This window comes from Thermothelomyces heterothallicus (genome assembly GCF_042370625.1).
Source record: "Thermothelomyces heterothallicus CBS 202.75 unplaced genomic scaffold P884_scaffold_4, whole genome shotgun sequence".
Taxonomy (NCBI): Eukaryota; Fungi; Ascomycota; class Sordariomycetes; order Sordariales; family Chaetomiaceae; genus Thermothelomyces; species Thermothelomyces heterothallicus.
Genome location: NW_027192565.1, coordinates 960698 through 982756, shown reverse-complemented (window position 1 = coordinate 982756; position 22059 = coordinate 960698). Strand labels below are relative to the sequence as shown.

The 22059-nt window shown below is 57.1% G+C and overlaps 4 protein-coding genes across 4 annotated transcripts; 2 read left to right on the top strand and 2 right to left on the bottom strand.

Annotated features, from left to right (window-relative positions):
* Positions 1–4793: 4793 nt before the first annotated feature.
* P884DRAFT_193481 (uncharacterized protein) lies at positions 4794–6269 on the top strand (the record flags this gene model as incomplete). Its single annotated transcript, XM_069437760.1, has 2 exons — positions 4794–5833; positions 6005–6269. The coding sequence occupies 2 exons, from the start codon at positions 4794–4796 to the stop codon at positions 6267–6269; spliced, it is 1305 nt and encodes a 434-aa protein (XP_069300135.1).
* Positions 6270–8530: 2261 nt separating this feature from the next.
* P884DRAFT_256270 (uncharacterized protein) lies at positions 8531–9014 on the bottom strand. The gene has a single exon (XM_069441053.1). The coding sequence runs from the start codon at positions 9007–9009 to the stop codon at positions 8806–8808; it is 204 nt and encodes a 67-aa protein (XP_069300134.1). The 5' UTR covers positions 9010–9014; the 3' UTR covers positions 8531–8805.
* Positions 9015–13864: 4850 nt separating this feature from the next.
* P884DRAFT_193728 (pre-mRNA processing factor 3-domain-containing protein) lies at positions 13865–15328 on the bottom strand (the record flags this gene model as incomplete). The annotated part of the gene is made up of 1 exon (XM_069437776.1): positions 13865–15328. One exon carries the CDS (start codon positions 15326–15328, stop codon positions 13865–13867), a length of 1464 nt encoding a protein of 487 aa, XP_069300133.1.
* Positions 15329–15794: 466 nt separating this feature from the next.
* Positions 15795–21737, top strand: P884DRAFT_238116 (uncharacterized protein). Its single transcript, XM_069440068.1, has 4 exons — positions 15795–16131; positions 16239–20969; positions 21124–21197; positions 21295–21737. The coding sequence occupies exons 1-4, from the start codon at positions 15950–15952 to the stop codon at positions 21459–21461; spliced, it is 5154 nt and encodes a 1717-aa protein (XP_069300132.1). The 5' UTR covers positions 15795–15949; the 3' UTR covers positions 21462–21737.
* Positions 21738–22059: the final 322 nt, after the last annotated feature.

The window sequence follows — 22059 nt, the reverse complement described above, 5'->3', positions numbered from 1 at the left end:
CCGACAGGATGCCGCTCGTGCTGTAGTGTAGGATTTAAACTCCTGACACAAGCCGGGCATTGGCCGAAACTGCGATAGAGAAATGACGACAAGGTCTCTACAGTCATGGGACTGGCTGCCCAGAGCCATCTCTACCTTTGACTCCCGTGAAGTCCCTTCGTTACAAGGACGTGGTGCGGCCACACGTTTTGCGAGTGCATAAAAATGTCCTAGATATTGTATGTTCCGTATGGAGTGCATTATACGTTGTGTCCTGCCTCCGCTGTAGTGTACAGCACTAGTGTAGGAACAAGCAAATTGTATTCTGACGGAAAGATGAGCGCTTGGCCTGTGCACACAACCGGGGAAGGGGCGGGACGCGGAGTTCCAAGCGGGATCCACAAGCTGTTGATCTTCGATGGATCTTCACGTGGCCCCTTGCAAAGATGCCAGGGATGGTCCAAACGAGCCGACTGACCCGGTGGACAACGCCTGTCCTCACGTAACTTGAGCCAACACCAAGGCGAACCAACACCACTCCGTCGGCGCGACTCTGGCGGTTGTCCTGGTTATTAATCATTGAGGCCGTGGTGAAGGGCCCTAGGTTGTTTAATGCAACTAGTGCCTCGGAGTATGGGCTCTTTCGTGCAACCCGTCAGATACAGTAGCGAAATGTGTGCATGTAGGTAGGTAGGCTAGTATGTACGGTATATGCATATGTTGCCCTCGCAGTATGTACTGCCTTACTCAGAACTTGATGGTTTTCTTTTTTTTTTCCCCTCAAGACCAGCTGTCTATTACTAATGGGTTCCTGATGCTCGCGAACCGAGAGAGACATCCACCGGGGTGACCGTTTCTTGTTTCGTACAACGGCGGCAATATCAGCGAGCGACGCTAATGGATCAACAACTACCGATTCCAATGGTGATACATGGGCTCTCATTCCCATCCGGAAATTGTCCGAGTTTCACTCGCCCTGGTATGGGTTATGGCATGAGTGAGCCTTGAGGGATTCCTAACGTTTCAAGAGGGTGCCCATTTTTGGAATTCACCTCTTCAGCGTCTTTGCATCACCAAAGACCGGCTCCTTCGACCCAAATAAATCCCGACGAGGCCGTGGCGCTGGATAGGGCGACCACTCATCACGGTTGCCAGCCCTGTCTGCTTGGCCCAACATCTGGTCCATTCCGCTCCAGCTGGGCAGCTCAGGGGCCGGCGCAGCAGACCGTACTCCCAAGTTGGGAATTTAGGTGTGCAGCGCCGCAAGAAGCCCTACAGAGGCTTGTTGATTGCCGTGTTTCAGATTTACAGCTACAGATCTAGCCTCTGTTGGTATCTCCAGCTCTATCTGCGTGCGCATACATGCTCGCTTCGCGGTGGTGGCTGAGTCTTAAGCCAGGGTGTGTTGTAATTCTGGGTGTGGCGGCCGGCGCTAGGTCGAGGAATGCGTTACACACGGCCGAGTGTGCTTGGTTGACAGTGGGCTTTCGCAACTTCCGTTGATCAGCGGGCTCGCAAAGAAACTACAGTAATGGAAACAAGACCATCACATCATCCAGACTCTGTCTGGTTGCACCTTTGCAATTGTTTCCAGAGCAGGATGCCCGCGTTGTTCAGGCCGGAGTCGCAAACGTCGTATTGATGATGCCTGTTTGCACCCACACATTTTGCGGTTTTGTGGAGAACGAGTCCCAAATGTCGCTGCCTGATGAGCACTGTAGTATCTCGAGGCTGTGATGGTGGGGCTTACTCATTACCGTTCAGGCCAATTCCGCGTTGTCATTGGTTAGGTCAGTAGTCCCCCGATTCCCCCATGCAGAATAAACTTACCAAGCAATCCGTACACACATACATTCCATAGTGCTGTAAATACTCCGTACCTACTACATACGCAGTACACTAACATACATGGCGATTTCTACGAATAACTTCACACATGCACCATGTACTGTACATACCTTACACAAGAGAGACGATCCACACTCCCTGCACACACCAAGTCGCAATGAGAGCAAAGCCTACAAACCCCATTAGCGCGCATTTCAGTTTACCTATTCGCACCTGGTAGTTTGGTGCAGGGATGATGCTTTGAAGTGGACAAGTTTGCCGCGGCGGAGAGCCAAGTTCTAAGAACCGGGTCCCGCTAGTTTAGCCCAGCCCGAGGGCCAGGGACGGAAACGGCGGGGCAAACGGTACCGAGAGAACCTAGACCCCAAACGATCCCGCCACTACGCCCCTCGAAGGACACTACACTAGCCGTGCAGGTTAGGTTATCAGGTTGGAAAATGCTACAGGGAGTCCAATGTTACAGGGCACAAAAAATATCTCAAAAAGTTGGAGTCATCGGCGGCCAAGCTGAACTAATGGGATTGATTCTCGACTATGAGCATCACAGTGTTGAAACGGCACGGCGATGCTGAAAGAATTAACCCTGCAGGCGGAGAATGAGCCAATCAGATAGCATGGCTCGACGATGCATAAGAGCGATGGTGAACAGCCAGCGAAGCATTTTTGTAGATGCCGACCTTTCATATCGCATTAAAACATCGCTGCCGTGAGACACCATTTCTACTGGGAGTATTTCGTAGTACAAAAATATAAGAGAAATGCTCAGGATGGTCGGTTTGCTTCGAGCGCTTTGGCCCCGAATGGATCCGCCCGAGCATCGGGCCCGAGGAGCTGGGGGCCGCAGGGGCAGGGGAGCGGGGCGGGGAAAGGTCGCTTCGACCCGCCTGCGAGCAGCTGCTCAAGTTGACTGAGTAGTCTACAACCTCACTACTCTGTATTCGCGACGTCGCACCCATCTGCATCCATCATCACAGAGCGAGCCGGTCGGACTCGAAGACTGCCCTCGTATCGCATGCAATCCCGCTGGAGACTGAGCCGGCAAGGTTCTCAATCGACCTTTCTTTGAAAGGATCCTGTCCTTGATGCGCCGTTTCAACGATTCTCGGGGTGGGCATGGCTCAACTGTGGACCGGTAGCCCGATCCGCACTGCATCGGCAGGAGCCCGGCACACAGTTCGATCGATTCTGGCGGGCCAAGCCACCCACAAGCGCGGCCAACAGGCGCAAGCGCTCGTCTCCCCCATACCAACGTTCTGGATGATCCTTCCCAGTTACAGCAGTGGTACCTCGGGTCACATCAAAAGCTTCGCGCCGAGAATCGTACCGGCTGTGTAGCGGCGTTTCCAAGTAGTCCGGCCACCCTACACTAACCGATGCAGCCAACCGCATAGGCCAAGGTCTTCCGATTCCCGACCTACCTGATTTCTTGTTCCTACAAGAAAAAAAAAGGCACGTATGTACATACATAGACGAGTGTACAGCCAGAATAGAGGACCGGGAAGCGGGGGGAAAAGTTTCTCGTTTTGGAGACAAATCCAAGACTTTGAGCCCGCATATAGGGCGCTCGAGTGCGAACTTCGGAGGCGTGACTCTCCACTGCTATCAGGGTAAGTTTGTATGTACAGTGTACATGCATACTGTAGGGAACCGTACGGTCCCGTAACCTTCAAATGCACTAACTGGTGCTTGCCATTACGCAGAAAGTCTCAAAAGGGTGGCGGTGTCCTGTGACTGGTCAACAGCCTCGCCAAATTGACGGACCCCGCAACGTACACTACTGCTGCGAAGTGGAATTCGTACACAGCGCGCAGTGAGGTAGGCGACCAACAAAGGAAGTCTTGCTCTCGGGAAACTCTCTCGCACCGGAAGGGACAAAGGGCTGCCCCACCCGAGCTGGAAACGGGACACAATGACTCGAGCCGGGGTGCTGTGCGCAGGGGTCTTGTTCCCCTGTCGAGAAAACCCTGGCTACTTTTAGACAACCCCTGCCCTTCTTGAGACAAGCTGTTCCCAAGTCGGAGTAGCGTTTCTATTTTTCATTTCACCTGGGCTTTCTGTCTTGCACGCCCCTCTTTTTTAAAATTCACACCCTCTGAGGCCCCAACACCTTCCCGCACTAACCACATCGCGGGGTGCGAGCGATTCCCACTTGACCAGATCCTTCCTCATCGGGCTGGTACTCTTCCAGCCTTGCTCTTCAGGGCAAGGTACGCTCCCACACACACTAGCGCAGTTGCGTGGTGGTCGGTTGGTGCTGACCCTTGGCAATCACCGACCCCGGTCCCGGCCGCAGTCTCTTCGCTACACTACATCCACACACCACTGCCAAGGTGTGGTACAACTGCGTAGCGTAGTGTAGTGTATTCCGCGCCCTAGCTTCTCACCCCCTTGTCCCCTGTCGAGCACGAGTGTGTCCCAAGATGCGTCTCTCGACACTAGCCCCCAGGCGCTCAAGAGCGGGACTCGTTTGAGAGATAACTACCATTATTAGCCAGGCAGAAGTCTTCTACTTTTACAAATCTTATAAGAAACCCCGGGATGTCTGCCTTGCCAAACGCACCCATCCTTTCGCTCCCACAGCGCGCCTCACATCCGTCTCAAGTTGACGAGAGGGTTCTTCGTTCGAATCGCCTTGTATATGTTGTTGCAGTGCTTCGCACACACCTGAAGAAAGGCTTCGACGACCACTCTGCCGGCCTTCTATAATAATATCTGGGCTGCCCGCCTCGTCCCTCTTCCAGCTTAGGACCTCGATACGCTTGTCCACCACCAATCGGACCTCAGGCACACTCTCTTGGTTGACATCCCCTGGTCACCGCTGTTGGGCGGGCAACTTGACGGCCTTCTTTGCGGCACCGACCTTTTCTTACCCTCCTTCCCCCCCTTCTCTTCCGGGCCGCCGACCATTGTTGGAATAAATATCTCGAGCGTCCCCCAGCACTTCGCTCGCAACATTCACTTTCATCATGGAGCAGACCCCGCCGCCATCACTGACAAGGTCGCCATCATCCCCTGCCAACACGTACTGCTCCTCCTCGGAGAGGTCCTCGCTTGACTACCCGTCGCCGGGCCTCGTGGAACAGCAATACAAGATCTCGTCCATGTATGGGGACCAGTCTTGCGTGACGCCGCCCATGGACCCAGAGCTGTCTCTTCCGCCGCTCGACTCGATGGGCCACCCGGACTGGAACAACCCGACCGTGATCCATCCCATGTCGTCAGCGTCCGGCATGCCCAGCATCCTGTCGGGCGACTACGAGACGTTCAGCAACTACCCGTACAACCAGGAGGTCTACCAGGCGCACCCGACGAGCCAGCCGGCGTCGGTCCACGCCTCGACCCCTCCGCCTACCGGGTCCGCCCCGCGGTCTCCTGCGGGGCCGATGAGGACGCCGTACACACCGGCCACCTCGGTCCCCGGCCCCATGACCCCGAGAGTGAAGATGGAGAGCGGTTCGGGCGCTTCGGACTACAGCCAGAGCATCGAGGCGTCGCACTACCCTTCGCCGAGATCCATCCACACCCCGTACGCGTCCGACAGCGGGACATACACCACCACCAGTAGCACCTCGACCGGTTACCTGTCCGACAGCGGGCCGACATGGCACAAGCCCGAGTACCACCAGCCCATGGAGCCCGAGCACTTCTACCCGGGCCCGCCGCCCCCGCCGCCGTCGGCCTTCCTGCACGACCCCAGGAGGCAGTTCCGGGTGGCGCGGCCGAAGCGGGCCCCGCGCCGCCTGACCACCAAGGAGGAGGCCAACTTCCAGTGCCAGGTCAAGGGGTGCGGCAAGCTGTTCAGCCGCAGCTACAACTTCAAGGCCCACATGGAGACCCACGACGAGAAGCGCGAGTACCCCTTCCCGTGCCAGGTCCCCGAGTGCACAAAGAAGTTCGTGCGCAAGACGGACCTCCAGCGCCACCACCAGAGCGTGCACCTCCGGGAGCGCACCCACAAGTGCGACTACTGCTCTCGCATGTTTGCGCGCAAGGATACTCTGAGGAGGTAAGCCTACTCTCTCTCTCTCTCTCTCTCTCTCTCTCTCTCTCTCTCTCTCTCTCTCTTTTTTTTTTTTTTTTTTTTTCCCTTTTTTATGAATCAGGTCGAGAGAGGAAAAAAAAAAAAAGAGAGAACAGCTTTGCTAACCGGTGCTCTTTTTTTTTCCTCCTCCAACAGGCACATGGAAGATGGCTGCTCCAAGAGGTTCGACATCGGCACCATGGACGTCCGCGCCGACTCCGCCTACGACAGCATGCACCACCACGGCGCCCGCCCCATGGGCCCCTTGAGCCACATGATGCCTCCCCACGGCGGCCTGCCGCCCATTGGCATCCCTCCCCTCTGCGGCCCCAGCCTTCTGAGCTCCATGCCCCCCTCGATGCGGCCCCGGGAACCCATCGCCGGGGGTGACCACTCTCAGGGGCACAACTGGGGGAGATGATTACGCACATGCCATCACCAAACCCCCTTTGCCGTATTCCTTGACTGGGATATATCGATATACATATCTATTCTTTTCTTTCCTTCACTTTTTTTTGGCTTTCTTTCTTTCAAGGTCTTCAACATTCTCTGGGTAGATACCAAGGAGGCGTCGAGGACATCAAGACGGGTCATGAGGGTTTGGCTCTTTTTTTTTTTTTCAATTTCTTCACACGCTCTGTATGAATAATGTACGTGATATGTGGGTAACAACGGATGGGCACGGAATTCGGTGTTTGGAGAGATACATCGGGAGGTACCGGATCAAGGCCACGCGACTTGGAAGGCAATGGGCGGCTTCGACATCTTCTGCAACGATTCTTCCTTATTTCATTTTTTTTTTCTTATTTGTTCTCTTGTTCACCGTCATTGGCGGTTTGGAGAAGAATGGGGACACGATATCCCGTGTACGAAGTGTATTAAACAGTGTAAACGGCGGTGGCTTCAATTCGACAGCCTCTTCAGAAAGAGAAAGCAGCCATCTTTCCTCGCCTTATACCGTCCGATTCTCGAATGGTGACTTCTTAGCGCGCGACCCCTCATGATGGCCGGGCTGTCCCTGTCATGTGCCGCAGCCTTCCCTTTTCTCCGCCGCCATCAACGGCCCAGCACCCGACGCTAATTTCGACTCCGCGCTTGGCAACGATTTTGCAAGGTCCGGGCCCTGAACGCCCTCCCGCGATCATCAGCTACACGTAACTAGTTAGTGTCAGATAAAGCGACAGAGAGTTTGTACATTGGTACATACACCCGTCGACTAAGACAATGGTTCCTGGCACGAAACATTGCAGCACACATGCTGGCGCGCTTGGCGCGCCTACGCTTTCGTTCGCTTTCATTCCGCTCCCTTCGCACCAGAATTCCGCTGCTTTTTTTTTCTTTTGCTTCAGAGACGACCGAACTTTGCTGGAAGCCAAGGCGGCAACTGCAAGTGCCAAGAGAGCTAAGGGCAAGGCATCCTGTCAATGCCAAGCAACCCTCGTCAGGGAAGTTGCGCCCCTCTCATTGTTCCCCCCACCCCCTTCTTCCCTACTCCATGACTGCCAGACTGCCAGCTGCAAAGAACTTGCCGCTTCCGTCCATTACTGCGCGTCGCCCTGTCGCTCCTTCCAAATGCTGCTGTCAGCCTGAGCGCTGTGCACTGTACTACCTACTTGCTCACCGTGTCTCGGTCAACTGAACAAGTTCTCTCTCTGGCTGCATGACGATTGGCATTGCTGACGGAAATGAATGCACTGTAGTCGACATCTGGGGGCGAAGTCTGCTCACTCGGAAAGCGGCTGACCCGGCCACGCAGCCAATCTTAGCGACAAACCTACACGATTGGATCACAGGACACGACGCTCAAATTACTGCGTCCACCACGCAGAATCCCTACTTGGTAGTGAAAAAAAAGGGATGCTGCCCCGATAGGGTAGGTTCCATTACGCACCACGCTCGTAGGGCTGGCGGATGCACTAACACATCACCGCGTTCATCATCCACTCAGCTGCCGTCTTCCACTACCTCCTACTACGAGCCCAAGAGAGTAAGCCTTACGGCGTCCTACGTAGCACGGCAGCAAGCCGATCCTACCTTCTCGCTCCTCGAATTTGGGGGAAAAGGAGGGGGAGCGCGGACGATCGTCTTTGTGCGATTTCTACTTCTGTCCTCGGCCTTCGACACACACCCTCTCTGATCGGGATGCCTGCGCGACAAACTTTTTTTTCCCCTCTCTCACGGGCGTACGTAGTACAACAGAGGATGGTAGCAGTGGGGCACCATCCTCATCGGTCGGCCACCTCCAAGACCTCGAACTCCCCATTAATTTAGCTGCAGGCTATAATCTCGGCAGGGCTGTGTGGGGTGCGCAGAAAGCTTTTGTTCGCGATTCTCTTCCGCGTGGTGGGGAAGCGCTTCTCCAAGGCTCATGGTCCGATATGGCCTCACTAACAAGTGACGGACGAAGACTCGCGAATTCTTCCGTATTGCAGCGTGAAGCACTGGTGCACGCCTCGCTAATACGAATTATGGTTAGTTAGTGGAGAGCACCAAGCGATTTCCTTCTTTCGTGCACCTGCTAATAAGTACCACGCTAGGGATAACGGACGTGACAGGGCGCCCGTCATCGACGCACATGCGTTGACGAGGCGGAACGGGCTGCCGCGCCTCCGGCATCCTTGGAGTCCCAGGCGTCAGCAAGTGTAGTCCGGGAACGCGCGTCCTGCATGGACACGAAATGTCGGCGACTGGTCCAACAGCCGCCGGGAACTCTCGAGGTTGCAGGGCACCGCACGGCTATTCGGCTAACTTAACTCCGAAGCTATCCCCAACAAGCAACGTGACGGGTTGGCCAGCCGACGGACCGCGCCCTGACGACGTTGCGTACTTGCAACATACACGGCTTATCTCGATCTGGGTTAGAGCATCCTCCGTGGCAAAACCCAGATCAACAGACCCATTCAGCGAAACTGCTATGTACTTTACGTATGTGCATACTATTATACTACTCCGAAAAGTTACAAACGTACACCGTCACTAGTGCTTAGTGGTATGGAGTAGTGTACGCAATGCACGGTCAAGGATCGCAGCAGTTCCGTCGACTCTCCAGTCCGGACAAAGGCCCCCGACTCGCTGGCGGCTGTTGGTCCAGGCGCGGCAAGGCAGCGAGACGGATTTAACCTGGCTTTGGCTGTTGTGCGTGGGGCAGGACGAGGGAGCATTGAAGGATCTGGCAGGTCCAACAAGTGCAACCCTGTCACAGAACATCAGGGAGCTCACCATTGAGCATGGTCATGCGATGTTGTCTCCATGGTCCGGTAACACCTCCCTACACAGTACACACTACGTACACCACACACTATACGCTAGTGTAGTGTGCGTTCTCTAGTGTAGTGTATACTAGTGTACCATCGTTTCGGCCGGAGCCAATGCCAGACCGCCGTCCTGGATCCCTTGTTTCTGCCTCCCCGGAAAAGCTCGGTCTTCCACGTGCGCGCCCTCAACGCTGGTATCAAGGAGCCCAGTCATGCGGCGCAGTACATACATGCGCTAGATAGATTATCGTTGCGGCGGCGGCTAGAGGCGCGCCCCCGCGGCGCTGCGCAACTGCCGGCCGCCGCCGTCTTTTGCATCGCTTGTTAGTTATGCAGTTGGCTGTCGCTACCGCTTCTGCCGCTGCCGCTGCCGCTGCCGCTATAGCCGCATGCCCTGGGAACGGCCAACGATTGTGTCTCAACGCCCAGTCCGGTCGTTCCGCGAACCCGGATAGTTGTTAGAGGACGAGAGAGAGAGAGAAGAAGATGCCAAGCGCCATCCAACATGGGTTGGATTTCCAACCGCACAAGTCCCCTGCTTAGGTGAGATCAGGCTGATATATCGGGTCCGGCAAAGTCGCATCGCGATTTGGTTCCATTTTTTTTTCGTTTTCTTTGTGCTTTTTTTCCGTTGAAGTCGGCAGCTATTCTACCGGCTCGGTTGATGCTCATCCGTCACATTTGGCAGCATTCATACAATGGACACTACGTAGTCTGTAGTCCACCACTTGTATTCCGCACACACGCTTGAGACATCCAAACCAAGGAGTGTGGATCCGCAGATCTATTTGCCAGGGGCGTTCGTCAAGAAAGGTCCTTGGCGGCCAGGATTGCATTTGCAAAGCGTTCCCATCCTACACTAGTTATCCGCCCATGTGGCGTGGGGATCACCAACGCAGAACCGTTGTTCTGCCCCCGTTTAATAATAACAATCCGTGATCCTGGCAAACGTTGATGAGCCGACCCGCCTCACGTAATAGTAATCCGCACACCATAGTAGGTAAGGACGGAGGAGTATGAAGCTGACCGGTTCCGACCTCCGCCTGTCCTGCGTCTCGCTTGGAAGCAACACGGCGGGATTCTCATTAAGCTTTTATTTAGCACAGACCCAACAAGGGGGATGGGCGACAGCCGGGAACCAGTGGAAAGCGGAGGTGTGTTAAGTGTACGGACTATGTATTCCGTGCTTGCAAATAACGTTACGCTACTGCAGTACGGAGTAGTGTATCCGTATTGTAATGTAGTGTAGTGTAGTGTAGTCGACCCCTGGCACCGGTTCCCTTTTCCCTGCCCCTCTCTGCCCTTCCCCCCTGGCCTTTCTTGCCTTGCCTTGGCGAGATATTAGTGTACCCCTGGACTTGGGCCCATGTCCCCTGCTTCTCGCGGGAAGCCACCCACCCCCTCCCTCTCTCTGTCGCCTACCTCCTCGGGGATCGGGCATCTTTTCACCGAGTCCGTCGGGGTAAAAAGTGGAACGTTGAGGCCCCGAGAGGTCCCAGCACAGCCCATGTAACTATACATGTACAGTACATAGATACGGCACAGCAGTGGCGTATATAAACGGAGTGCATACCCGCGACGATGAGGCGGAGAGATGAGGTAAGCGGGCTCAAGTTAGAAGCCCATAACTATTGGGGACGGGCGGCCCACCGTTTTGTTTTAGCTGACTCCCATGCTAGTGTGCACGGATTGCATACACTAGTAATGTGCCCATTCTTGGATATATCACGGGGGATGTTATGTATGGGCCCGGAGGAACAATGGTTCGTGATAACCTCTGCTGATCAGGGGTAGCAAAAAACGACCTCAATGTTCCGGGGATCCCGCGTGATACATACAAGTCCCAGAGCGCACAATTAGCCTAGCTGTTCCTCTCGCCACCTTCGGGGAGCCGGGCTGCCTCCTTTACACTGTATAGAGGGGGGGAAGGAGGGGGGGGAGTAGACGGCTGATATGCTACAGTGAACTACATACACAGCAAAGTGAATATGCATGTACCTATATATGTACGTACAAGAATAGGGTATAACATCTTATCTAACGAGCTCGTCGGTGAGCAAGACAAGGCAAGGTATGTACCGAAGAGTAGGTAACTAACTCTCCGGTGGATGGAAGGGAGGGATGGAGGGAAAAAAAAAAAAGGGGGGGGGGACTGACTGTCCTGGGCCTACAGCAAGGTACACCAAGGTAGTGCAGTACTTCGTACAGATCCGGCGACTACCCGAAACGGGGTGTTGTAGGGTAGTTAAGGGAAGGGAGCATCAGGAACAGGAAAATCAACCAAGACGGCCCTACACCCCCCCCCCCCCCCCCCCCCCCCCCCCCCCCCCCCCCCAAATTTCTGTCTGTCCTCTCTGCCAGTCTGTCTTTGACACATCAGGAGAACTATGCAAGGGAGGTACGCAAAGACTGCAGGTTTGCCGCCGCTCTTGTTTACTCGCAGGGCGTGGGGTGTCACCGATAGCTGTTTTGCGTGGGGGAGGAGGGCGAATTATTCCCCCAACCCCTCCTCCGTTTTCATGTCCATGGACACTCATGTGTACAGTACAACCCTTCTCCTATGCAGAGAACTTGTGTATCGTTGTACAAGTATATATCTAACGCACCCCTTACGCAGTATGTACGAAGTGCGGAATCGTGTTTGCTCGGTGTCGTGATCACATTTCCGCGCCTGGTCGTTGTTCCCCGTCTGCAGGATCTTTGGGGATCTGCTGCACGTGCGTGGCAAGGGGGCGAGGGGCCTTGTTGTTGTTGATTCGACCCTCATCGCGTCCTCCTGGTTGTTGTCAATGACGGGCTTTTCTTGTCCCCGGTCCGACTCCGTTCCGCCCGCCGTCCTACAGATTATCTCGTCTTTTGGGCGTGCTTATCCTTCCTGGGTATCAGATAGACGGTGGCACGAAAGCCAAGATTGCTCTTGACATGCTCCCAGAGGCAAAATATGTCGCTCGTTGAGTGACGAGAGAAATGCTTACTCGCGAGGCCAGCAGGGTATCGGAGTCGGGTGGAAAGAGAGCGAGAGAATAAGGGGTCGGATACAACACTGCTGATAGGGTCTGTTCCTATTTCGCATGCCGCTTGTCCCATGCTGGCAACACCCCCCTCCCTGACAAAGAAGAAGGAGAAGAAGAAAAGAAGAAGAAAGTGAAGAAGAACGCCGAATGGTTGGTTGATTTGACAGTACCGAGCTTCGTCTCGCATGGGCATGGCATGGCGTGCACGACGGATTGGATGGGAATTAGGAATTGAGGCCTTTTTACCTGCGGTCGCTCCCGTTGCTGTGCCGTCGTTTCCCGCGCCCTTTGCTCGTCACCCCGCAGATCCGGAAGCATGAGATGCGTATCGAAGGATTCAAGGTGTGGTAAGGACGCTGATGTGTATGTATGTATGTACCTGACGGGTGCCTTCCCTCGATGCCATAGCGTCACTTCGAGTGTGAACGGCGGCCTCGAATCGCGTCAGTGCCAGGACGGCCGGGCATATGCTGTTGCATCGAGGCGAGATGCCTAGTTCCCCGGTTCACCGCGAGTTGAGTCCTTGTACCTTGCCGCGAGGTATCATCCTCCTCATTATCATCAGCACCACCACGGTCATCATAACCCCTATCATTCACCGAGAATTAAGCATAAATCATCCAAGAAAAACCTCTCAACGACACCTGTTGCTGTAGAGTTCCTATTCAAGGTCATCCATCAGAAAAGGATCCAGGTGCTGATAAGCATAAAATAAGAAAATAAGTATATATATATATATAAACAAGCTCCCTAGCAATGTCACTAGCCGTCAAGGTGCCCTTCGTTTCGGGCCGCTATGGTAACATTCCCGCAAGGCGCATAAGAAGGGATTCCCGGATGCTCTAGTCCCTTCAAACACCAGGAGCACCATGCCTGATGTAGGTTATTCCGGAGCAGGGGTTTGGACCGACTCAAGAACCAGTCCGAAGACCACCAAGACGGCTATCAATCGCACCCCGCTGAACAGACTGTAGATAGTCGATACCCTAGCGGAGCTTTCGGCGTTATTGCGTGGCAGTGCTTGCTGGTTGGGCCATTCCCATAGTTAGAACGTCCCCATCTAAATGAGCCAGTCTTCGGGAATCAGGGACGGCGTTTTCGGGGCCTTTGGACTTGACGCCAAGGATGGGGAGCCGCACAAAACGTTCCTTAGCGAGGCCTGATGAATAGCTGCTTCACTCTCTCTCTGCAGTGCGCGTTTCCAAGCGGCTGACCGAGACGCCTTAAGCATGTGCTTGATCCTTCCGAGCAAAAGAACAACGCATGGAGCATCTCACTCGACCGCCTGTTTCCCCCCCCACCCCTCCCTCGCCCCTCGGGGCAAGCCAGAGAAGCGCGAACCCTGATTGCGCATCAGCCCCTGGACATCCACCCAGAGCAAATCATTGGATATCCGTAACGTGTACCGGACGGGTTCTGCCGACCAGAGCCGCTTTCGACCCTTGCGCGCGTCGGAACCGTCTGTGTTCGGACAAGTGAGGGCTGGAAGGCCGCATCTCGCCATTTTTTTTTTCTTTCCCTTTTCTTTAAAGCCGGGAGTCGGAGAGCACGACGGCGTACTGCCCGACCTCAGAAGGGATGGATAAACGCCGACGGGGTTTGCAACATGAGCTGAAGCCGTTGGATGGTGCTCCGGGCCGAAATGGCTGTTTGATTACAGAGAACCATACATGTACGGTGATACGTTGATACGTTGCAGGACTGCTCTGCTTCCCTCCGCCAAAACGGCCTCCGCCGAAGTGTGTCGCTCACATCGGGATGCTTTTCGCCTGCGTCCAAAAGTTCTCCATCTTCCGATGGGAGAGAAACTCCCGCGCCTCCGCGTCCGTCTCGCACACCTTGCTCCCCCACTTCTTGAAGGCGGGCGCCTTGCTCTCGCCCTCGAACACCAGCACGCACTTGTTGGCCGACAGGTCCTTGAGCTGGCCGTTCTCGTCCTCGCTCCTGAGCCAGTCGCGCCCCGCGGCGGGGCCGCCGGCGGAGGCGGCGTCCCTGTCGCGCGGCGGCAGCGACTCGGTCCAGTCGATGCGGCGCAGCATGAGCTTCTTGTAGTTGTTGACGCTGTGCTCGCCGCCCTCGACGATGACGAGGCTGAACTTGGGGTGCATGATGCAGACCCCGCCGAGGCCGTTCTGCGTCGCGTTGATGTTGATCTTGTAGCGGTGCTGCCCGTTGACGAGGCTGCCGATCTTGAACACGGCGACGTGGATCCCCTTGGCCGCGTCCTTGGCCTGGTTCGCCGCGATCTTCTCGTGCCGCTGCTCCTTGGTCAGCTTGCGCTCCTCGTTGGCCTGCATGTGCTTGTTGTAGCGCTCCGCGATCTCGCGGTTGACCCGCGCCTCGACCGCCGTCGGGTCCTTGACCGCCTCCTCGCCCAGGACGCGCATCAGGTTCGACTTCTTGACTTTGGGCGGCGGGGCCGGCTCGAGCCCCAGCCGGATCTTGGCCTGCTTCTCCTTGAGCTCCATCATGCGCCGCTGCCGCCGGAGCTTCTGCTGCTCCTTGGGCGTCAGGTACATCGGCTTGGGTTCCGGGGCCAGCTTGTCCTGCGGCGGCTCGATCGCGACGGGGTGCTGGATGTACACCGTGATGATGCTGTCCGGGGTCGAGAGCTTGATCGACTCCGGCACGTTGCTGTAGTCCTTCCCGTCGACGAGCCCCTCGTCCCACCATTCCAGATCCGGAGGCGCCTCGACCACGAACGCCTTCTCGGCCGCCCGGTCCTCCTCCAGCCCCGCCTTGCGAGCCTGCTCGGCGATCCTCTTCTTCATCTCCTCCAGCGCCGCCTGCCTGCGCAGCGCGTTCGCCTGCTGGATGTATTTCCCCTTCTGGTTGAAGATGAGCCGTCTCGGCTCTCTCGCCTTGCCCGCAGGGGCGCTGCCCGTGTCGAGATACGGGTTCGTTCGTTGGCCATCTTGCGTTGTCGCCGAGAGACCCGCTGGCCTCCCCTTGGCCGTCTTTGCGCTATCTGCCGTTGGTCGCTGGCCCAGGGCGCTCCTGAGAGAATCGCCCGGCTTGAGGGGGGCGTTGAGGTCGGCGAGGGCGGGGTGGAGAGGCGTGTTGAGGCCACCCTTGGCCTTCGCGCTGCCAACCGCGGCAGCCACACGAGCCTTGAGCGCCGCCAGGCGGTCGGCTGCCGACTCGGCCTTTTGTATTCTCGACGAGGCATCATGGCGGGGGCCAAGTCCGCCGGACTGTGCGTTTCGATCCATCGCTGGGGATTGGGGTTGGCGTCGGCCCTAACTCTCGGTCTCGCCGGTCTCGTCAGTCTCGAGCTGCGCCGCGGCGGACGGCGATTTAAAACGAAGCGGGAGTAATCGTCTCTCCGGTTTTGTTTGGGAAATGACGGTCGCAAGCCTCGATTTGGTACTGTTGTGGTGTTGGTGTGTACTTGTACTTATTAGGAGGGGATGGACGCGACGATAATCTTGGGAAGTGCTAACTAGCTGGAAATTGCAACACCAGCCAGCAGCTGTGCAAGGTCCCGTTCCGCGCCAAGCCTGGAGCTCAAAGGCACCAAGGCGGACTGACTGGTTGCCCCACGCCAGTGCAGCTGTGGGGTTTTGCCTGGTTTGACCGCCAAAAAATATTCTCGCGGAAGCATCCATCTCCAATCTCCAATCCCCCGCCAATCACGGACTCTGGAGGCTGCGATCTCGAGGAAGAAGCCTTTGTACTTTTTTACACCCTCCCCCCCCCCCCCGGCCTTTCTTCCTGTCGCGGCCGACCTCGACATCCCAGCCGGCCGTAGAACCGTTTCAACCGGCCGCTGACACGGCGCGTCTGCAGTGCGGCATAGCTGAGTTTGACCCTCAAATAACCTCTTGGCCAGCATGAATATCGCACAGCCCGTGGGGTCGGCGCTCGAAAGCGTCGAATTCACCTTTCTTTCTCCCGACGAGATCCGGTCCATTTCCGTCAAGCGGATCGAGAATGACAGCACCTTCGACAATCTTCTCAACCCGATACCCGGCGGTCTCTACGACCCCGCCCTGGGGTCATGGGGCGATTCCTTGTGAGACGACCGATGCTCGCGCCGTCCCCCCCGGGTCCGGACGGACGGGCGAAGGGGGGGTAGGCGGTAAATAAACAAGACAACCTCTAGGCTAACATGGTACGCAGATGCCGGACATGCAATCTGAACCAGGCCCAATGCCCGGGCCATCCGGGTCACATCGAGCTCCCCGTACCGGTCTATCACCCCGTCTTCATGGACCAGGCGTACCGCCTGCTCCGCGCCCAGTGCGTCTACTGCCACAAGTTCCGGCTGCCGCGTCACGAAATCCACAAGTACACTTGCATGCTCCGGCTATTGCAGGTTGGCCTTGTCCACGAGGCGAACATGATTGAGTCGTTTTCCGCCAGCGACCTGGGAGAGCAGCTCAGGAAGCTGAGGTTATCCGATGTTCCTACGGTCGAGGCGGACGAGGCGGAAGAGGAGGGGAACAACCTGCATGACAGCACCATGCGCGCCAGGGAGACATACGTGCGGCAGGTCCTGCGGGAGCACAGGCTCAAGGTCAACGTTGGCGACATCAGGAAGGGCAAGCATGAGGGCGCGGCCGAGATGAGGCGGGCGCTGGTGAAGGAGTTCCTCGCCCAGATCGTCAAGGAGAAGCGGTGCAGGAGTTGCGACGGCATTTCGCCCGTCTACCGCAAGGACCGTTGGGTCAAGATCTTTGAGCGCGACCTGAGCGAGAAGGAAAGGGCAGCTATGGCACAAGCTGGGAGGACGCGGGTCGACGCGCTTGCCCTGAGCCGAAAGGCCAAGAAACACCACGATCTTAACCCTGACGAGGGTATCGCCGACGTCGACTCGTCTTCCGAGGGCTCGTCCGGAGAGCCCGACAGCGAGGGCGAGGGCGAGGAGCTCGACGAAAACGGGGATGTTGTCATGACCGATGCCGCCGTAAAGACGCAACGGGGCAAGTCGAAAGCGGCGAAGCCGGCTCAGCGGTACCTCAGCACTATGGAAGTTCACAAGCGCCTCGAGCTGCTCTTCGAGAAAGAGCAGGAAATCCTATCCCTCCTCTACAACTCGAAGCCCCGGCCGAGAAACTCCAAACCGCTCACAGCCGACATGTTCTTCATCACGGCCCTCTTGGTTCCCCCCAACCGTTATCGCCCAGAGGCTCGCATGGGGGATTCGCAGATCTCCGAAGCTCAGCAGAACAACCTCTACAAGATGATCCTAAGGAGCGCTTCCAACGTGGCGCAGATCTCGCGGGAGATCAGCAGCAAGACCAAAGAGACAGCCGCGGACGAGGACAGGAGGACCAGGGACATGAGCTCGCTGTACCAGGCGTGGACGGAACTGCAAGATGCCGTCAACTCCCTGATAGACCGTGACAAGAACCCGATTCAGGGTGCCGCCGCCAAGCGAAACGAAGAGGGGATCAAGCAGAAGCTCGAGAAGAAAGAGGGCCTGTTCCGGAAAAACATGATGGGCAAGCGTGTCAACTTCGCGGCCAGGAGTGTCATCTCTCCCGATCCCAATATTGAGACCAACGAGATCGGAGTGCCTCCCGTTTTTGCCAAGAAACTCACGTATCCCGAGCCGGTGACGAGCCATAACTTCAAGGATCTTCAGCAGGCAGTCATCAATGGTGTCGACAAGTGGCCTGGCGCCTCGGCCATCGAGAACGAGAACGGCCAGATCATCAACCTGCGCACCAAGTCACTAGAAGACCGTATCGCGCTGGCGAATCAGCTTCTCGCCCCGACCGGGAACAACTTCAGCGGCCAGCGCAATAAGAAGGTACATCGGCATTTGACCAACGGTGACGTGGTCTTGATGAACCGGCAACCGACGCTTCACAAGCCCTCCATCATGGGCCACCGTGTCCGCGTCCTGCCGGGAGAGAAGACGATCCGCATGCACTACGCCAACTGCAACACGTACAACGCCGACTTTGACGGCGACGAGATGAACATGCACTTTCCGCAGAACGAGCTTGCGCGCGTGGAGGCCCTGCAACTGGCCGATACCGATCACCAATACGTCTCGGGAACAGCCGGGAACCCCCTTCGTGGTTTGATCCAGGACCACTTGTCAGTGTCGGTCGAGTTGTGCAGCAAGGACGTCTTCCTCGACCAGGGGGCCTACCATCAGCTCATCTACAGCGCACTCCGGCCAGAGAGCGGACACATCACGGGCGAGAGGATCGAGCTCGTACCTCCAGCCGTCATCAAGCCCGTGCCCCGCTGGACGGGGAAGCAGGTCATCACCACCATCCTGAGGAACATCAGGCCGGCCGATTGTGGGAATCTGTGGATGAACGGTTCCGCTAAGATCAAGAGCCGTAGCTGGGGCGAGGACTCCGAGGAGGGCCAGGTGATGTTTCGGGATGGCGAGTTCATCAGCGGCATCCTCGACAAGTCACAGCTGGGCCCGAGCAGCGGCGGCTTCGTCCACGCCGTCCACGAAGTCTACGGCCCGTCAGTCGCGGGGAAACTGCTCAGCAGTATGGGTCGCCTACTGACCCGATACCTGGCCATGATCGCCTTCACATGCGGTATGGACGACCTTCGCTTGACGCCGCAGGGCGAGAAGGACCGCAGGGAGACGATCAGGGCCGCTGCGGATATCGGTCTCCGAGTGGCGGCCAAGTACGTGTCGCTCGAGGAGCAGAAGCCGACCAAGGACGATCCTCTCCTCCTGGAGCGTCTCGAGGAGGTCCTCCGAGACGACAAGAAGCAGGAAGGCCTGGAGTTGCTGACCAGCCACGCGCTAGCCGATCTCTCGTCCGAAATCACCAGGCTCTGCCTGCCCGCCGGTCTCGAGAAGCAGTTCCCCAAGAATCACATGCAGTCGATGACGACTTCCGGTGCCAAGGGCAGTCCCGTCAACGCCAACCTCATCTCGTGCAACCTGGGTCAGCAGGTACTCGAAGGCCGCCGCGTCCCCGTCATGGTCAGCGGCAAGACCTTGCCCAGCTTCAAGCCATTCGACACCGATGTGAGGGCAGGCGGTTACATCGTCAACCGCTTCTTGACGGGCATTCGCCCGCAGGAGTACTACTTCCATCACATGGCCGGTCGCGAGGGTCTGATCGATACGGCCGTCAAGACGTCCCGTTCCGGTTACCTCCAGAGGTGTCTGATCAAGGGCATGGAAGGTCTAAGGGTCTCGTACGATTCGTCGGTCCGAGACTCGGATGGCTCGGTCGTGCAGTTCCTGTTCGGTGAGGACGGCATCGACATCTCGAAGCAGAAATACCTCAACGACTTCGAGTTCGTCCTGCGCAATCTCGACTCGCAGCTGCCACAGATCAGGTACCACGAGCCCGGAACCCAGGCCTTGTTCGAGCACAAGGACGAGGTCATGAAGCGGATGAAGAGCGCCATCCGGTCCAGCAATACCCGCAACCCCCTTGACCCGGTGACGGCAGAGCTCGACCCCAGCACCTTCGCTTTCGCCACGTCGGAGAAGTTCTACACCAAGTTGATGGACTACGTCAAGACCAACAAGGACGGCCTGATCAAGGACAAGAAGGGCCCGGAGAAGCAACAGGGCCTGATCGCCCGCAAGACCGCCGAGAAGATCTTGGCAGCCAAGTACATCCGGTCCCTGGTCGAACCTGGCGAGGCCGTCGGCATCGTGGCTGGGCAGTCTGTCGGAGAGCCGTCAACCCAGATGACGCTGAACACATTCCATCTGGCAGGTCACTCGGCTAGGAACGTGACACTGGGTATCCCGCGTCTCCGCGAAATCCTGATGACGGCCAGCACCAAGCCCTCGACGCCGTCCATGACTCTTGTCCTGAACGAGGAGCTCTCGGAGCAGGACGGAGAGCGGTTCGCCAAGTCCATCAGCGTGCTCCCGCTGGCCCACGTCACCAAGGAGGCGGTGGTCCGCGAGCGCGTCGGGCGCGGTATCGGATACGCCCTGGCCAAGTCGTTCGAGATCCGGCTGCGTTTCTTCGAGGCGGACGAGTACATGAAGATGTATGCTATCACCATCGCCGACGTGCTCAACACGGTGGAGCGCAAGTTCATCCCGCTCCTCTCCGCCCTCACGAGGAAGGAGATCAAGAAGAAGCAAAAGCAGAACAGCGCCGCCACGCCCGAGATCGGCGTCAAGTCCGGCGTGGTGGAGATGGCGGCACCCAACCCGGAACGGGAGAGGGGGCCGGACGACGATGACGACGACGAGGAGGGTGAAGAGGACGCCACGAGCGCCAAGCAGCGAGCCAACCGGTCCGAGGCGGTCTCGTACGGGCCGAACGACGAGGAGGACGACGCGATCCAGCAGCAGCTCCAGCGCGAGACGGACGACGCCGAAGAGGGCGAGGAGAGGCTCGAGTTCGTGGACGAGGCGTACGGCGGCAGTCCGGAACCGGAGGACGGGCTGGGCGACAGCAAGACGGACGAGGGGCGGTCGCGGTCACGCGAGGCGCGCATCAAGAACAAGAACGAGCACGTGGCGCGGTTCCGGTGTGACGAGGTGGGCGGCGAGTGGGTCGACTTCACGCTCGAGTTCGACGCGTCCATTCCCAAGATCCTGATGCTCAGCCTGGTGCAGGAGGCGGTCAAGAAGTCGCTGATCCAGCAGATCCACCGGATCGGCACCGCCACGTTCGAGCCTAAGAAGGTGAAGGACGCCGTCACGGGCGAGGAGCGCACCGAGCTGCTGGTGCACACCGAGGGCGCCAACCTGCGGGCCATGCAGCAGTACGGCGACTACATCAACCCCAACAGGATATCGACCAACGACATCGCCCAGGTGCTGGAGGTGTACGGTGTCGAGGCTTGCCGGAGCAATATCGTCCAGGAGCTCAGCGCCGTGTTCAGCGGCCACGGTATCGCGGTCGACCCGCGGCATCTGAACCTCATTGCCGACTACATGACTAGGTGGGTGCTTCTCATCATCTCTTCCCGCCGGCTTCTTTTCGGCTTCTCTGCCCCCCCCCCCCCCCCCCCCCCCCCCCCCCCCCCCCCGGCCCGGTCGGCGGTGTGAAGAAGAGGAGAATGAGAAACACGACGTTGCTAACAGACACGACCACAGGGCCGGCGGCTTTACGGCGTTCAACCGGATCGGCTTGACGAGCAACGTCAGCCCATTCACCAAGATGAGCTACGGTACGTGCTTTTTCTGGGGGCCTCGACTGCCCCTCGCCCAGCGAGTTTCCTTTTCCGAGGGGCTAACGTATTTTTTTTTTTTTTTTGCCGCGTACAGAAACCACGGTCGGGTTCCTCAAGGATGCGGTCCTGGAGGGTGACTGGGACTGCCTGGCGACGCCGTCTAGCAGGCTGGTTGCTGGCAAGTTGGGGACGCTGGGCACCGGCTCGTTTGATGTTCTCACCAAGGTGCCGACGGAGCACAAAGCTGCTGTGGCATTCTAAGCGGCGGCGGGGCATACTTGATAACTTGAGATTTTACAGATGTGGAGAGACAGACTTTAGGGACACCTGTTGTTGTTGTTGTTGTTGTTGTTGTATGTGCCATGTATGGGTGCGGTTTGATGTACTCCGTATGTATGTATGTATGTATGTAATCCGTACAGCTACAGATATCGCTATCGTTGGTAAATGGCCGGTACGGAAGCTGCTGATTTCGAAATTTTGGGTCGAACCGTTTTTTTCCTCTTAGCTCTCCCCTCCTTCTCTCTCTTACTTAACCTTGTGTTCTCCGCAGGTGAGGATTGCTCTGTGAGGATGGTTGTCTTGCTCCCCGCACCCAAAGATAGAACATTCGAATTGTCGGCTCTCGGTCTTGTGGAGACCCCACAGCGCCCGTTGAAATGCGGGGTTACCGGTTGTGGTCAGCCCGGTCCGCTTCCTCGGTACTTTTGCGTTCCAAAGGTTAGTGGACGCACTGCCGTATGTAATCCGCACAGTACATACAGGACCTATGTTCTAACCTGCGTACGGACGTACTCCGTACATACTTTGGATAACTACAAGGGTCCCTTAAATACGCAGGGCTAAGGCACCAAGGTAA